This window comes from Scyliorhinus torazame, chromosome 10 (genome assembly GCF_047496885.1).
Source record: "Scyliorhinus torazame isolate Kashiwa2021f chromosome 10, sScyTor2.1, whole genome shotgun sequence".
NCBI lineage: Eukaryota > Metazoa > Chordata > Chondrichthyes > Carcharhiniformes > Scyliorhinidae > Scyliorhinus > Scyliorhinus torazame.
The window spans coordinates 153,796,221-153,814,571 of NC_092716.1; the positions used below are offsets into that span (position 1 = coordinate 153,796,221).

General features: G+C 51.6%; 1 protein-coding gene across 1 annotated transcript in view; it reads left to right on the top strand.

Annotated features, from left to right (window-relative positions):
* f2 (coagulation factor II (thrombin)) overlaps positions 1–18,128 on the top strand; it is a 160,523-nt gene extending 142,395 nt beyond the window's left edge. The window contains exons 13-14 of the mRNA XM_072518841.1: positions 11,734–11,804; positions 17,819–18,128. Of these exons, the coding sequence (XP_072374942.1) occupies positions 11,734–11,804; positions 17,819–17,965 (218 nt within the window). The 3' untranslated portion in view covers positions 17,966–18,128. The remainder of the gene's footprint in view (positions 1–11,733; positions 11,805–17,818) is intronic.
* The last annotated feature ends 223 nt before the right edge of the window (positions 18,129–18,351 follow it).

Here is an 18,351-nt window from a genome sequence, read left to right on the forward strand (position 1 = left end):
GAAGAAACAGAAAACAGTCCCTGGGAAGGAGGGGGCGAATGAAAGTTTGCCATCGAGTGAATGGGTGAGCCCAGCAGCAGGAAAGATGGCGGAGGCTGGGTCGCGGGGTGGGCCGCGCCCTTCACAGTAGACTTTGACCAAGGTGATGGCTGGAGAATTTGAGAAGCAGTTCGGCAAACACATGAAGGTGATGCGTAAGGAGATGATGGCAGCGATGAAGGAACTGGTGGAGGAGGCGATGGCCCCGGTGAAGGCGGCGGTGTTGAAGACATTGGCCGTGGTACGGGAGCAAGAAGAGAAGCTGAAGGGGGTGGAGGAAGGTCTGTCGCAACATAGTGACCAGTTCCCCTCGATGGGTGACGAACTGTGGAGGGTGGTGGAGGCCAACAAAGGACTCAGAGCCAAGGTGGAGGACTTGGAGAACAGATCGAGGCAACAGAACCTGAGAATTGTGGGCTTGCCTGAGGGGATAGAAGGCCCGAGGCCGACTGAGTACGTCGCGAAGAAGCTGGCGGAGCTGTTGAAGGGGGGAAGAACCCTCCCAGTATGAACTGGACAATGCTCACAAGTCACTCAGGCCCAAATCAAAGACAAACGAGCCACCAAGGGCAGTCATGATTTAGTTCCACAAATTCCATGTCAGGGAGAAGGTCCTGAGTTGTGTGAAACAAAGGCATGAGGTGAAGTGGGAAGGAGCTGGTATTCGTATATACCAGGACTTAACTGTGGAGCTGGCAAGAAGGGGACAGCCTTCAGTCAGGTGAAGGTGGCACTCTACAGTAATGGTGTGAGGTTCAGTGTGGTCTACCCGGCGAAGTTGAGGGTGGCCTATAATTCGAGGGACTTCTACTTTGAGAAGGTGGAGGTGGCAGATGTTCGTGAAGATGAAGGACTGGGGTTAAAATGCGAGATAGGACTGGGGTTTTGTTCTGGACTGAAGGAAGGGGGGGTGAAATGCTGTATACAGCCTCATCTCTTGTTTCAGGATGTGTATTTGTTCTGTATGTGCGGGGGGTCAGTTGAGGGTTTGGTTTTTGAGTTGTTAATGGGGAAGGGTAGTGTACCCTCTGCTATGGGTTACAGTGGATATGAGAATATTAGGCTTTGGGGTTATGGCGTTTTTTGGATCGTGATTTTTTTGCACTGGGTTTGTTTGTTTGTCTTTGTTTTCAGGGTTTGGGTCATGGGGGAGGGGGTTGGGAGGAGGGGGGCCTGGACAGGAGCCCCCACATTGGCAAAGGTTAGCTAGTGAATGGGAGTGTGGTGGGGGGAGGGGCCGTGGTCATTGGAACCTGGTCAAACAGGTGTCGATGGGCCTGGGAGGTGTGAAAGGTGGGGGGAAGGGATCGATATTGGGAGAGGTGTTTTCAAGAGGAAGTGGATGGGGGATTCTTGGGGAGGGTGGGTTCAATAGCAACAAAGGGATGTGACGGAACAGGCCGAGTGGGCAGCACTCGGGGTTATGATGATGGCGGACAGGAGGGGCGGGGGTGATGACCCCGGTCAGAATCATAACGTGGAATGTGAGGGAGCTAGGGGGACCGGTGAAGAGGTCGAGGATATTTGTACATTTAAAGAGCCTAAAGGCCGACATGGTGATGCTGCAGGAGACCCATCTGAGGGTGAAAGATCAGGTGAGGCTTAGGAAGGGTTGGGTGAGCCAAGTTTTCCATTCGAGGTTCGATAACAGGGCTCGGGGGCTCACGGTGTTGGTGGGCAAGAGGGTGAGGTTTCAGATGGATAAGGTGGTGGCGAATCAGGGTGGTAGACAAGTGATTATGACGGGGCCATCAGAGGGAGGCTGGTGGCACTGGCGAGCGTATATGACCCCAACTGGGATGATGCGGAGTTTGCAAAGAGGGTGCTGGGTGCCATCCCACATTTGGACAGCCACGAGTTAATAGTGGGTGGTGGGGACTGGAATATGGTGCAGGAGCTGAAAGTGGATAGGTCTTAGTCTCACTCGCTGACCCAGAAATGGCGGGGGGGGGGGGGGGAGCAGTGAAGGCCCCACTCACATGGCCTCATTTGAAGAGCCTTCTAAGACATCCTCCCTCATTACTGCAGTGATGGTCTATATAATATCCCAAACAGGATCTATGGGGTGGGAATGGTTGTTTTCCCATGCTCCTTGCGGGGTACGAGCTCCCCCCGCTCCCCTCCCCCTCAATTACCCAGTGTATATAAGGTCGGCCAGTAAGGCACCGACCATGAAGTTTAAACTAGTGTGGCAGGGGATGGGAATCGGAACAGCAAGCCAGTAAGAGAAGAAACTGGATAAAAAAGTGAGACTCAGTGTGGTATTATAGGTATTACGGTACCTGATAGGCTGGAGCACCATTGGTGGAAACTGTATGCTTTCTATTGGTTAAGATGTATGGTAGCTCCGCCCTGCTAGGCGGGGTATAAGAGCCCGTGCCGCCCCTGCAGCCTTCATTCTGTACCTGAGCTGCTGGGGGAAACATCTAGATTATTAAAGCCTTCAGTTGGACGACAACCTCCCTTTAGTGGTCATTGATCGTGCATCAATTTAATAAGCTAGTTTTTAAAAAAAGGATGGAGCTCCGAATCAAGCAGGAGTGTCTGCAAATCATCCCCCACGTGGCGAACTCAGCGGCAATCTTCACGCACTGGCTGGCGGCTTTAAAGGGTATCTCGGGACGGCCGAAAACACACCCACGGGAGAGCGGAAAACGCAAGTCCTGCACTCAAGGGTGAGCCCGGAGATTTACACCCCCATCGAGGAAGTGGAAGACTTCAATGCAGCAGTAGAGCTGCTAAAAGGACATTATATTCGCCCGGTAAACCAGGTCGACCCCCGGTACATGCTAGCAACGAGGCAACAAACCCCTGGGGAATCACTGGAAGAATTCTACCGTGCACTCCTGGTGTTGGGGAGAAACTGCAGCTGCCCGCAGGTTTCGGCGAGCGAACACACTGAACTCTTGGTCCAGGACGCTTTTGTGGCAGGAATGCTATCCTCACAAATCCGCCAGCGACTGCTGGAAAAAGACACTCTAGGTTTCAAGGAGGCACGGGCCCTTGCAGGCTCCCTGGACGTGGCCTCCAGAAACGCCCGCGTTTACGTTCCCGACCGCGCGGCAGCCCCCTGGGCCGCGTGGAACCCCTCCGCAGCCGACCCCGAGACATCCCCCATCCCCCCACAAGCCTGCGCTGCAAGGCGGCCTGGCAACCCCGGGGGCCCCACTTCTACTTTTGCGGGCAGGCCAAGCACCCCCGCCAGCGCTGCCCGGCCCACGCATCCACCTGCAAGGGATGCGGCAAAAAGGGCCATTTCGTGAGGCTTTGTCAGGCCCGTGCGGCGAATGCGGACCGCCACCACAAACCTCTCCACGGTCCCCATGCGGCCAGCGGTCACCGCCATCTTCATGCTCCAGGGCCACGTGCGGACCCCGGGCGCCGCCATCTTGTCCCGCGGACGCCACGTTAGAGGGATGGGTGCCGCCATTTTGTGCACCCCCAGCCATGTGCGACCGATGGGAGCCGCTATCTTGGATGAACCCCCAGGACCCCAGCTCGGCTGACCACACACTGCCCGAAGAGAACACTCAACTGCTGCGGTTAGCCTCGGTGACTCTGGATCAGTCCCGACCACGAACACTCTCAACTGCTACAACGACTGTATTCATCAACGGGCAGGAGACATCCTGCCTAATCGACTCTGGGAGCACGGAGAGCTTCATACACCCCACGGTACACGGTAAGGCGCTGTTCTCTCCTCATCCACCCCGTTAATCAAAAATTCTCCCTGGCCTCCGGTTCCCACTCAGTAGAGATAAAGGGGTTTTGTATAGCAAACCTCACAGTCCAGGAAAGGGAGTTCAAAAATTTCCGTCTCTACGTCCTTCCCCACCTCTGTGCGGCCACACTCCTAGGTTTAGACTTCCAGTGTAACCTCCAAAGTCTAACCTTCACATTTGGCGGCCCTATACCCCCCCTCACTGTCTGCGGCCTCACGACCCTTAAGGTCGACCCACCTTCCCTGTTTGCGAACCTCACCCCGGATTGCAAACCCGTCGCCACCAGGAGCAGACGGTACAGTGCCCAGGACCGGATCTTTATTAGGTCAGAGGTCCAAAGGCTACTGAGGGAAGGAGTCATTGAAGCCAGTAACAGTCCCTGGAGAGCTCAAGTAGTGGTGGTAAAGACCAGGGAGAAGCATAGGATGGTCATCGACTACAGTCAGACCATCAAAAGGTTTACACAGCTGGACGCGTACCCTCTCCCCAGCATATCCGACCTGTAGACAGCATCGCGCATTACAAGGTCTTCTCCACGGTGGACCTTAAATCCGCCTACCACCAGCTCCCCATCCACACTAGTGACCGCAAATACACTGCCTTCGAGGCAGATGGGCGGCTCTATCACTTCCTAAGGGTTCCCTTCGGTGTCACCAACAGGGTCTCAGTCTTCCAGCGCGAGATGGACCGAATGATTGACTGAAAGATATGGCAACATTCCCATATCTCGATAATGTCACTATCTGCGGCCACGACCAGCAGGACCACGACATCAACCTCCGAAAATTCCTCCAGACCGCAAAACTCCTTAACCTTACATACAAGGATAAATGCGTGTTAGCATCCTCGGCTACGTAGCGCGAAATGGAGTTATAGGCCCCGACCCTGAACACATGCTCCCCCTTATGGAGTTCCCCCTCCCTCACTGCTCCAAGGCCCTGAAGCGCTGCCTTGGGTTTTTCAATTACTACACCCAGTGGGTCCCCAACTATGCAGCAAGGCCCGTCCCCGATCCAGTCCACAGCTTTTCCCCTGTCGATAGAGGCCCGCCAGGCCTTCAGCCGCATCAAAGCAGACATTGCAAAGGCCACGATGCACGCCATCGATGAGTACCTCCCCTTCCAGGTCGAGAGCGACGTGTCTGACGTAGCTCTGGCAGCCACCCTCAACCAAGCGGGCAGGCTCGTGGCCTTCTTCTCACGTACCCTTCTTCTCACGTACCCTCCATGCTTCAGAAATCCACCACTCCTCAGTCGAAAAGGAGGTCCAGGCCATAGTAGAAGCTGTGCGACATTGGAGGCATTACCTGGCCGGCAGGAGATTCACTCTCCTCACAGATCAACGATCGGTTGCCTTCATGTTCAATGCACAGCGGGGCAAGATAAAAAATGACAAGATCTTGCGGTGGAGGATCGAACTCTCCACCTACATCTACGAGATCTTGTATCGTCCCGGGAAGCTAAATGAGCCTCCTGACGCCCTGTCCCACGGCACATGTGCCACCGCACAAGTGGGCCGCCTCCGAGCCCTCCACGAGGACCTCTGCCACCTGGGGATCACTCGCTTTTTCCATTTTGTCAAGACCCGCAACCTGCCCTACTCCATCGAGGAGGTCAGGACAGCCACCAGGGACTGCCAAATCTGCGCGGAGTGCAAACCGTACTTCTACCGGCCAGAGAAAGCACACCTGATAAAGGCTTCCTGTTCCTTTGAACGTCTCAGCATGGACTTCAAAGGCCCCCTCCCCTCCACCGACCGCAACACGTACTTCCTGAATGTGATTGACGAGTACTCCCGGTTCCCATTCGCCATCCCCTGCCCCAGTATGACCGCAACCACCGTCAACAAGGCCCTCCATAGCACCTTCGCACTGTTTGGGTTCCCCGCTTACATACACAGTGATAGGGGATCCTCCTTTATGAGCGACGAACTGCGCCAATTCCTGCTCAGCAAGGGCATCGCCTCGAGCAGGACGACCAGTTACAACCCCCGGGATAACGGACAGGTAGAGAGGGAGAACGGAACGGTCTGGAAGACCGTCCTACTGGCCCTACGGTCCAGGAACCTCCCAGTCTCCCGCTGGCAAGAATTCCTCCCGGAAGCCCACCACTCCATCTGGTCACTGCTTTGTACCACCACCAATCAGACACCTCACGAACGTCTCCTTGTCTTCCCCAGGAAGTCCTCCTCTGGCACCTCGGTCCCGACCTGGCTGGCAGCACCCGGACCCATCCTGCTCCGAAAACACGTACGGGCGTACAAATCGGACCCGTTGGTCAAGAGGGTCCATTTTCTCCATGCTAACCCCCAGTACGCCTACGTGGCGTACCCCGACGGCCGACAAGATACGATCTCCCTACGAGACCTGGTGCCCGCCGGAGCCCCACGCACACCCCAGCCACCAGTCCCACCCTCCCCTCCACCAGGGCACCTTACAGGAGGATCGGTCCTTCCGCCGGCCCCGTCCAGGCCCCCCCACCCACTGACGCACCCCGCAGGCGCTCCCTTCCCAGGTCAACCATTTTCCACACCAGCGCCGTCTATGGGTTCCGAAGCTGCCATGGAGATCGAAGCCACGCTCCCGGAGTCACAGACGCCCGAGCCTCCACCGAAGCTCCGACGATCACAGAGGACGATCAGGGCCCCCAATCGACAGATTGCTTCATTTTAAATTGTAAACTGTAAATTTAAATTATCAATTGTAAATAGCTATCAGAATTGTAAATAGTTACAAAACGCTGTACGGAGGTATTACGGTACCTCCATAACTAATTCTACCATGTTGCCATGTTTGTAGTATGAGGCCCCCACCCCCGCCGGACTCTTTTTTAACAGGGGGTGAATGTGGTAGTAGAGGTATTACGGTACCTGATGGGCTGGAGCACCATTGGTGGAAACTGTATGCTTTCTATTGGTTAAGATGTATGGCAGCTCCGCCTTGCTAGGCGGGGTATAAGAGCCCGTGCCGCCCCAGCAGCCTTCATTCTGTACCTGAGCTGCTGGGGGAAACATCTAGCTTATTAAAGCCTTCAGTTGGACTACAACCTCGCTTTAGTGGTCATTGATCGTGCATCACTGAGATAAACATAAAGCAGAGGAAGAGCAGGCAGAGGGAAACCGCATGGCTCAGCGGGACTATAGGTCTGGAGTGCATTTGCTTCAATGCAAGTATAACAGGTAAAACAGCTGAGTTGAGAGCCTGGATTACTGCATGGAACTATGATGTAATTGCAATTATGGAGACATGGTCAAAGGAGGGACAGGATTGGCTGCTTAACATTCCGGGATAGCGTTGTTTTAGACGGGAAACAAGGGGGAACAACAGAAGTGGGGGAGTTGCATTGCTGATTAGGGAGCAGATCACAGCTGTGTTGAGGGAGGACACACTGGAAGGATCTTGTACTGAGGCATTATGGGTGGAGCTCTGGTATAAGAAGTGTGAAATCACAATGTCGGGAGTATACCATAGACCTCCCAACAGCCCGCAGGAGACAGAGGAGCAGTTGTCTAGTCAGATACTGAAAAAGTGTGAAAAAAGCAGGGTAGTTGTGATGGGTGACTTTAACTTCCCCATTTTGACTGGGAATCCCTTACAGCCAAGGGCTCAGATGGAGAGCAATTTGTTAGATGTGTTTAGGAGGGCTTTTTGATACAGTATTTATACAATCCAATCAGGAATTTGGTCCAATCATAGATTTGGTATTGGAGAATGAGCCAGGTCAGTTGATTGATGTTTCAATGGGGGAGCATTTTGGACTTCGCGACCATAATTCTGTAAGATTTTGAATAGTCATAGATAACGGCAAGACTGGCCTGAGGGTGAGGGTGCTTAATTGGGCGAGGGCCAATTACATCTAAATCAGACAGGAACTGGGGAATGTGGATTGGGAGCGGCTATTTGAGGGCAAATCCACACCTGACATGTGGGAGGCTTTTAAAGGCCAGTCGATTGAAGTGCAGGACAGGCATGCCTCCGTAAAAATGAAGGATACAAATAGCAGGATTCGGGAACCATGGAAGGCAAGGGAAATTGTAAGCTCAGTCAAAAGGAAAAAGGAATCATTCGTTAGGTCTAGGCATCTAAAAACTGAAGTAACCCTTGAGGAATACAGTGAAAGTAGGACGGAACTTAAATATGGAATTAAGAGGGCTAAAAGGGGCCATGAAATGTCTTTAGCAAACATGATCAAGGAGAATCCCAAGGCATATATTAGGAGCAAGAGGGTAGCAAGAGAAAGAGGAGGCCCACTTAAGGACAATGGAGGAATGTTATGTGTGGAACCACAGGAAGTGGGTGAAATCCTTAATGAGTATTTTGTATCGGTATTCACCAGGGAGAAGGACATGACAGATACTGAGGTCAGGTATAGGTGTGTGAACTCTCTTGAGAACGTCAATATATCAAAGGAAGAAGTGTTGAGTATCCTAAATTGTAATAAGGTAAACAAGTCCCTGGGGCCAGATGGGATCTATCCTAGGTTACTGCGGGAGGCAAGGGGAGAAATAGCTGTGACCTTAACAGATATCTTCACATCCTTTTTGACCACAGGTGAGGTTCCAGAGGACTGGTGAATAGTCAATGTTGTTCCCTTGTTTAAGAAAGGAAGCAGGGATAATCCAGCAAATTATAGGCCGGTGAGCCTGACATCAGTGGTGGGGAAGCTTTTGGAAAGATACTGAGGTACAGGATATATGCACATTTGGAGAAAAATGGACTAGTTAGTGACAGGCAGCATGGTTTTTATGGGGAAGGTCATGTCTCACCAACTTGATTGAGTTTTTTGAAGAGGTGACAAAGAAAATTGATGAGGGAAGGGTTGTGGACGTAAGGCGTTTGACAAGATCCCACATGGTGACTGGTACAAAAACTAAAATCACATGGGATTCGGGGTGGGCTGGCTAGATGGATACATAACTGGCTTAGTTATGGAAGACAGACAGTAGCAGTGGAAGGGTGTTTTTCTGAATCGAGATCTGTAGCTAGTGGTGTTCCACAGGGATCAGTGCTGGGACCTCTGTTGTTATGGTATATATAAATGGTCTGGAGAAAAATGTGGGTGGTCTGATTAGTAAGCTTGTGGATGGCACGAAGATCGATGGAGTTGCTGATAGTGTCGAGGATTGTCAGAGGATACAACAGGATATAGAAAGATTGGAGACTTGGGCACAGAAATGGCAGATGGAGTTTAATCTGAACAAATGCAAGATGATGCATTTTCGAGGATCAAATCTAGGTATGCATTATACTGTAAATGGCAGAACCCTTAGGAACATTAACATACAGAGGGATCTGGGCGTGCAGGTCCACAGTTCCAAAAAGTGGCAACACAGGTGGCCAAGATGATTAAGCCGGGGCATTAAATACATGAGTTGAGAAATCATGTCGCAGCTATGTAAAACCTTGGTTAGGCCCCATTTGGAGTATTGCATGCAGTTCTGCTCACCACATTATCAGAAGGACGTGGATACTTTGGAGAGAGTGCAAAGAAGGTTCACCATGATGTTGCCTGGTCTCGAGGGTGTTGGCTTTGAGTAGAGGTTGAATTAACTAGGATTGTTTTCACTGGAAAGAAGGAGGATGAGGGGAGACCTGGTAGAGGTCTACAAACTTATGAGAGGCATAGACAGGGTGGACAGTCAGAGGCTTTTTCCAAAGGTGGAAGTGTCAATTACAAGGGGGTACAGGCTCAAGGTGAGAGGTTTAAGGGAGATGTGCGGGGTAGGGTTTTCACTTAGAGAGTGGTGTGTGCCTGGAATACACTGCCAGAGGATGTGGTGGAAGCAGGCACATTAACAACATTGAGAGGCATCTGGATGGGTACATGAATAGGAAGGAAACAGGGATACGGACCGAGTAAGGCCAGAAGGCTTTTTAAAAGTTGGGACATCATGCTCGGCACAGGCCTGGAGGGCCGAAGGGCCTGTCCCTGTGCTCTACTTTTGTTTATTCTTTATTCTTTGTTCTTTGAGCCCAGTAGGGGTCTACCAGGAAATGAAATGAAAATGAAAGCTGCAACAGTATATATATATATATATATAGTTTGTAAATAAAACTTTGTTCTTGTTTTTACTCAGCGTGGACTCCCCATGTCCTTATTAAAGTTTATTTTATTAATAATGCAATGCCCCCTCCTTTCTTACATTCCACCCAATCATACCTCAGTAATTGCAACAATATAATAGTTTCACATGCTGACCAACACTCTTATGTTCATCTGCCTTATCAGACAGGCTCCTTGCATTAAAATAGATGCAATTTAGCCTTCCAATCCTCCCATGTGCCTCATCATGCCCGTGATTGGACTGACCTAGTTTTCCTTCTATATTTGATTGCACCTTGTTCCCAACTGTACATCTCCTCTGTGTCCCATCTCCATGCCAAACTAGTTTAAAACCTGCCCAACAGCACAAGCAAACCTCCCAGCAAGGATATTGGACCCCTTCTGGTTCAGGTCCAGCCCATCCAGCTTGTACAGGTCCCATCTACCGCAGAAACTGTCCCAATAAATCTAAAGCCCTCCCTCCTACACCATCCCTTTAGCCACACATTCATCTGACCTATCTTCCTGTTCCTGTGCTCAGGAGTGCGTGGCACCAGAGGTAATCCTGAGATTACAACCTTAGCAGTCCTGCTCTTCAATCTATGACTGAACTCCCATCATACCTGTTGCAGGACCTCATCCTTTTTCTATACATGTAGTTGGTACCAACATGTACCACAGCCACTGGCTGCTCACCTTCACCCTTCAGAGTGGCCTGCAGCCGCTCTGAGACATCCCTGATCCCGGCACCAGGGAGGCAACATACTATTTGAGAGTCTTGTTCGCAGCCACAGAATACCTGTCGGCTCCCCTTACAATTGAGTCCCCCATCACTAAAGCTCTCCCAGTCTTTGACCTCCCCTGCTGTGCAGCAGAGCAAACTATTGTGCCACAAATATGGCTGTTACTGCTTTCCCCTGAGAGGCCATCCTCCCCACAAGTATCCAACATGGTATATCTGTTTGAGAGGGGATGACCACAGGGGACTTCCACACTACACATCTACACCTATCACTGTTCCTGGTGGTCACCCAATGCTTTTCTGCCTGTGCAGCCATTGCCTATGGTGGGACAGCTCACTAAATGTGCTATCCACAATGTCCTCAGCATCACGGATGCTCCGTAGTGAGTCCATCTGCAGCTCCAACCATGCAATGTTGTCACTCAGGAGCTGCAGTTGGACACACTTCCTGCACATGTGGTCACCTGAGACACCGTGATTTCCCACATATTATAGGAGGAACATTCCACAGGAGGAGCATTCCCCTGCCATACCGTTCGACTGAGCTCTTAGTTTCCACCTTAAATTTAGAGTACATGTTATGCATGAAACATGTTTCTACATGAAACACCAGCTACTCCAAAACAAACATTCGTGAAAGAGTTAAAGGGAAAAAATACCCACCTGATTGTTATTCACCAATCAGCTGCCTGCGCTGCCGCACGTCACTTTCTGAAAGATGCCGTCACTTCGAGCTCTGCTGCCGGCTCACCTTGCTGCTCCGTCCCACTGCTTCCTTACAGGTCAGTTCCCAATTGTGATCCTACCGACCCTTCAACTACCTGTTTGCCCTCAACTCCAAAGCACTCTTATTTAACCAAGCAGTACTCACAGTGAAGCTGCATATCTTCCACATTAAATGTAAATATCACTATCCCTATTCCATGAGCAAAACTAATTTCCTTTTGGAGGCACAAGGCAGTGAGATCATTGTGTCCTTTCCAGTCGCTTTGTTAATGTTGGTTAGAGATAAGTGTGATTAGCATCACCATTGGGATTGATTCAGTGAGAGAGTCATGAAGACAAAATTGAGGAAGAAGGTCACAATCCATTTGAACTGTTCTAAATGGGAGCGAGGCCTAGGTTTTTCATTCATCCCACCACAAGCTACTTCCTTTATGCTTTAACATGTACTTATTTTCCATTGTAGGTTTCAGTAAAGAATCTGGCCGGCGTGGAGATGCTTGTGAGGGGGACAGCGGGGGTCCTTTTGTCATGAAGGTTACTATTTTACATGTTTTTAATTACTTCATGTTTTACAAAGCATTATGACTTGGTTGTGTCAAAGGGTGAACGACTTTGCTGTAAATGTTATTCATACCCTGCCTGGAAAGGATCTATTCATGTTTTTTTTTATTCGTTCACACCTGGTCGCTGCCGTCGGGAACAGCGCGCGAACGCTGGGGGGGGGGGGGGGGGGGGGCGGCCTGCGGGGGGGCGAGGGGGGATCCTGCACCGGGGGGTACCTCAAATGTGGGGTGGCCCGCGATCGGTGCCCACCGATCATCGGGCCGTCCTCTCTGAAGGAGGACCTATTTCCTTCGCAGGCTGTGCCAGTATTTATTGTCCATCCCTAAGGGGGTAGTTAAGAGTCACCCACCTTGCATTCACATGTGAGTCACAAGTAGACAGTGCCAGGTAAGGTTGGCAGATTTTCTCCCCTAAAAGATATTAGTGAACCAGATGGTTTTTTCCAACAATCGATAATGGTTTTATGGTCATCATTAGATTTTTAATTCCAGATTTTTTATTTAATTCAAATTTCACCATCTGCAGTGGCGGGATTTGAACCTGGGTCCCCAGAGAATTACTCTGGGAGTCTGGTTTACTAGTCCAGTGACAATACCACTGCGCCACCGCCTGCACCACCACTCTGTCACATGAACGTGCAAACTAGGAGAAGGAGTGGGCCACTCAGCCCCTTGAGACTGCTCTACCATTCAATAAGATTGTGGCCTATCTGAATGTAACCACCTGTCCCCGAGAACCTCTCATCCTCTTGCTGATCAGGAATCTATCTACCCCCCTCTTAAAAATTCCACCACATTTTGAGTAAGGGAGTTCCACAGACACATAGGGCGAGATTCCCCACTCCCACGCCAGTTGGGAGAATCGCCTGGGCCGCCAAAATTTCCGGGGGCGCCGGTCCGACGCCCTCCCATGATTCTCTCAAGCGGCGGGAACGGCCCGGTCGAGTTCCGCGGGCCTCAGGCCAGAGATTCGCCGGAGTCACCCAAAATGGCGATTCTCTGGCACCCCCGCTATTCTCAGGCCCGGATGGGCCGAGCGGCCAGGCCAAAACGGCGGGTTCCCCCCGGCGCCGTCCACACCTGGTCGCTGCCGTCGGGAACAGCGCGCGAACGCTGGGGGGGGGGGGGCGGCCTGCGGGGGGGCGAGGGGGGATCCTGCACCAGGGGGTACCTCAAATGTGGGGTGGCCCGCGATCGGTGCCCACCGATCATCGGGCCGTCCTCTCTGAAGGAGGACCTATTTCCTTCCGCGACCCCGCAAGATCCATCCGCCATCTTCTTGCGGGGCGGACTTAGAGAGGACGGCAACCACGCATGCGCGGGTTGGCGCCGGGCAACCACGCATGCGCGGGTTGGCGCCGGCCAACCCGCGCATGTGCGGATGACGGCAGTTATGCGGCGCCGGCCGCGTCATCTATGCGGCGCCGCCTTTACGCGGGCGACAAGGCCTGGCGCATGTAGATGATGCGGCCCCGATGCTAGCCCATTGTCGGTGCCTGAATCGGTCGGGATCGGGGCCGTTTCGCGCCGTCGTGAACCTCGACGGCGTTCACAACGGCGCGGCCACTTCGGCGCAGGAGTGGAGAATCCCGCCCATAACCTCCACAAGAAATCAATTTTCTTTAAATGGGTGACTCCTTATTCTTCTAGTTCGAGATTCTCCTACAAGAGGAAACATACTCTCCACATCCACCCTGACAATACCTCTCATGATCTTATGTGTTTTAATCAAGTTGCCTCTTACTCTTCTAAACTCCAGTGAATATAAACATTCCTCATTCCTCATACGACAACCCACACATTCCAGGTATTATTCTAGTAAACCCTCTCTGAACTGCTTCCATTTATATCATTCTTTAAATAAGGATTAATACCTTAAATAAGTAGACCAATACTGTGCACTGTAATCCAGACGTGGGGTGAGATTCTCCGACCCCCCACCGGGTCGGAGAATCGCCGGGGGCTGGCGTGAATCCCGCCCCCGCCGGTTGCCGAATTCTCCGGCACCGGATATTCGGCGGGGGCGGGAATCGCGCCACGCCGGTTGGTGGGCCCCCCCCCCCCCGCGATTCCCCAGCCCGGATGGGCCGAAGTCCTGCCGCTAAAATGCCTGTCCCGCCGGCGTAGATTAAACCACCTACCTTACCGGCGGGACAAGGCGGCTTGGGCAGGCTCCAGGGTCCTGGGGGGGCGTGGGGGGATCTGGCCCCGGGGGGTGCCCCCACGGTGGCCTGGCCCGCGATCGGGTGGGCCTGTGCCGTGGGGGCACTCTTTCCCTTCCGCCTTCGCCACGGTCTCCACCATGGCGGAGGCGGAAGAGACACCCTCCACTGCGCATGCGCGGGAATGCCGTCAGCGGCCGTTAACGCTCCCGCGCATGCGCCGCCCGGAGATGTCATTTCCGCTCCAGCTGGCGGGGCACCAAAGGCCTTTTCCGCCAGCTGGCGGGGCGGAAATTCGCCCGGCGCGGGCCTAGCCCCTTAAGGTTGGGGCTCCGACCCCCCAAGATGCGGAGCATTCCGCACCTTTGGGGCGGCGCGATCCCCGACTGACTTGCGCCATTTTGGGCGCCAGTCGGCGGACATCACGCTGATACCGGAGAATTTCGCCCCGGGTCTCCCCAGTGCCCTGTAGAATTGAAACATAACCTCTTTACTTTTATATTCAATTCCCCTCACAATAAACAATAACATTCTGTTAGCTTCTAATTACTTGTTGTACCTGCACACTAACCTTTTGAGATCCATCCTCCACATCTCAGAGCTTTGCAATCTCTTGCCATTTAGATAATATGCTTTTTTATTCTTCTGTCGAAATGTTAACATTTTCCCACATTATTCTCTATTTGTCAGATCTTTGCCCATTCACCTAATCTATCTACATCCTTTTGTGGCCCCATGACGTCTGCATAATTTACTTTCATATCTTTGTGTCATTTGCAAATTTAGCAACCATACCATTGGTCCCAGCACCCAAGTCATTTATATAAACTGTAAACAGTTGAGAGCCTACCACTGATCCGTGTGGCACACCACTTGTTACATCTAGCAAACCAGAAAATTACTTATCTATGTCTACTCTCTGACACAATTTGTCTCTCTCCCTCCATCATTTCCATGCAGATTCCCATTTCCCCAGCATAATACTCCATTATTTCCCCTTTTCCTTTTTTCAAGTGTTTTTTCATCCAAGATCCTTGAGTTTCTGAAGCATTGGGGGCGCGATTCTCTGCTCCCGCGCCGTTTCAGAGAATCGCCTGGGGCGCCATTTTTACCTGCAACGCCGGTCCGATGCCCTCCTGCGATTCACCCCAGCGGCGTGAACGGCCCCGTCGAGGTCTGCAGGCCAGAGAATCGCCCTGGACCCCCAAAATGACGATTCTCCGCTCTCCCGATATTCTCTGGCCCAGATCGGCCGAGCGGCCTGCCCAAAACGACGGCTTCACGCCGGTGCCATCCACACCTGGTCGCTGCCGGCGTGAACACCGCTGGGGGGGGCGGCCTGTGGGGGGGCGAGGGGGTTTCCTGCACTGGGGGGGTGCTCAAAAGGGGTCTGGCCCACGATCGGTGCCCACCGATCAGCACGCCGGTCTCTCTGAAGGAGGACCTTTTTCCCTCCGCTGCCCCGCAAGATCGATCCGCCATCATCTTGCGGGCGGCCGCGGGGAGGACGTCAACCGCGCATGCGCGGATTGGCGCCGGTTATCCTGCGCATGCGCGGTTGACGTCATTTACGCGGCGCCGGCCCTGTCATTTACGCGGCGCCACTTTTAAGCGGCGCCAAAGCCTGGCGCGCGTAAATGACGCGGCACCGCTCCTAGCCTCCCGGGGGAGTGTGAATCGGGGTCTGGGAATGGCCTCCAACACCGGAGTAAAACACTCCGGTTTTCACCTCGGCGTCGGCACTTAGTCTCCAGATCGGAGAATCGCGCCCTGGGTTTCTGAAGTGACCCCGCTTGAATTACATTTTCTGGCAAGGATTCTAATCCTTAACTCTTAAGGCACTGACCAGCATACAAAGCACCATTGGTGGAGGCTTAGGACGAGGTCAACTGCCCCGCCGCTGTGCATTAATCAATGGAGCATTGTATAGGCGCATAAAGTAATGGGGAACACGTAAGATACATTTCAAGAAGAAGGGCTTTCCAAAGTTGCAATTATTTACTGCCTACTCCTGTTAATATTCTCTTACCCTTTTGCTCGTCTCAACGGTGAAAGTGTAACACCTCCCTGTAAATAGGGTGTCTGTTCTTTTTGTGAGGATGTAACTTTCTTCCTCCATTTGGCCAACTGAGATCAGAAAGCCCCCTGAGAGAAGCGGGGATGGATGTGGAAATGGGAAATGATTGGGGAAATCAACATGGTGTCCATCTTCTTTGGCATATCGTCGCTGGTCTTTTACTCCAGAGAGGCTCATCTAGAACTAAGGGCAAAATTCTGTGATCCTGAGGCTAAGTGTTGATGCTGTTGGAAACACCGTCAGGGGGCCAGCATGGCACTGGAGCGGACCACGCCGTTCCAGCTGCTGATCCTGGTGTGAACTGAGCGCCGCAGGGTCCACGCATGCGCAGTGGCTCCCTTCTCCGTGCCGGCACGGCCGCAACATGGCGCAGGGCTACAGGGGCCAGCGTGGAAGAAAGGAGGCCCCCTGCCAGAGAGGCCGGCCTGCCGATCGGTGGGCCCCGATCGCGGGCCAGGCCACATCGGAGGCCCCCCGCGGGGCCGATCCACCCCTACCCCCCCCACAGGCCGCCCCCCGGACCCTTCCACGCCGGGGTCCCACTGGCTGAGAGCAGGTGTGAACGGCACCGGCGGGACTCGGGTTTTTTGCGACGGCCGCTCGGCCCATCCCGGGCCGAGAATCGGCGAGGGGGCCGTGTAGATTTACGCCGGTCGCGGGGTTTCTCCGGCCCGGCCCCAGGCTGAGAGAATCCCACCCTAAATGCCAGGCTTGGCTCAGTCGTATCAGTCTTGCCTGAAAGTTAGCTTGCCGTAGGTTCAAGCTTGACCTCAGACTGAAGCCTGTAAACTAGGCTGGCACTTCAGTGCAGTAATGAGGGAGCGGAGTACTGATGGAAGTGCCACCTTTCAGCTGGAATGTTAAACCAAGTGTTATGGGCAAGGCTTTAGAGAACCCAAAGTGTATCATGGAGTTCCCCGACCCACAACTTTTAATAGATTGTGGTATGGGGAGCACACGGCCCACTCTACAGGTGTGGTACTGCAGAAATGGAAAAGTATTTTTTAAAGCAAAACAATGTTTATTCTATGAACTCAAGTTAACCTTTTTAAAACATAGTGAACATCTTAGCAACCATTAATTCAAATACAACCCCCAAATAATACAACACTAAGTAATCCTTAATTACTTCCCAAACAACATCCAGACAAAAGAAATACCTTTTAACAGAAGCACATTAGGTTTACATTCACTACTGAGAACATTTATAACTCTGAATTCACCAATTGATCAAGCGATAGTCTTTTGATGGCCGAGAGAACAGCAGTACACCTGCTTGGTCTGGCTTCAGCTCCAACACTGAAAACAAAACTAAAACACACTCTGCAGCCTGCTCAAAAACAATAGTAAAAAGTTGACAGACAGCCCACACCCTGACATCACTGATCATACCCATTTCTTAAAGGTACATTTCTCAAACATCCATTTCTTAAAGATACTCTCACATGACATAAGGTCTTGGATGATTTCTTGGATGGATGTAGGCAATCCATCTGTGTGAAATTGAGCTAGGGAGTTCTTCCTCACCAGAGACAGGTCATCTGGATAATTTTTATGATGGTTTTGGAGCTCATTGTGCAATACCTGGATAAGGTGGTCCCACATTGCAATGGTAATCACACTTCATTGGCCATGGTTACTTTATGGCATTATATAAATACTGTTTTTCTTCCTCCGTATCGAACTTAAACGGAAGAAATTCCTCTGTAATATATACTAAAGATATTTGTTCTGAACACCATGCAGGATCCAAAAGATAATCGATGGTACCTGATGGGAATCGTCTCCTGGGGAGAAGGATGTGACAGGGATGATAAATATGGATTCTACACTTTTGTATTCAGGTTCCGAAAGTGGTTTATGAAAGCCATACGGTCGAAGAAGACAGCATGAAGAGAATTAAAAGTTGAAATGTTCGACTTTGAAGAGAACATGGCTGTTTCTGATATCCACAGAGGAAATTAAGAATAATTTTGATGTTGATGCATGATTCTGTCATTCCATTGAATTAATTTTAACCTGTTTATGAAATAAAGTTGAATTAATACTGATAGAATAGGTTTGAAGAGTTTTATTTTCCTTTTCCCTCTCTCTCAACCTTCCTCACCATTTTCCCATTTATAGCACCCCTTGTATTTATTAACTACCAGATTTGTAACTGTGTTCTCTTCCTCTCTACATGCCTTTCAAATAAAACAATTTTCAACCTACACTTTCATTTGTCACACATATAAAGTGCTGTCTTTGTTAAATTAATTCTGTGCATGTATCAACTTTCA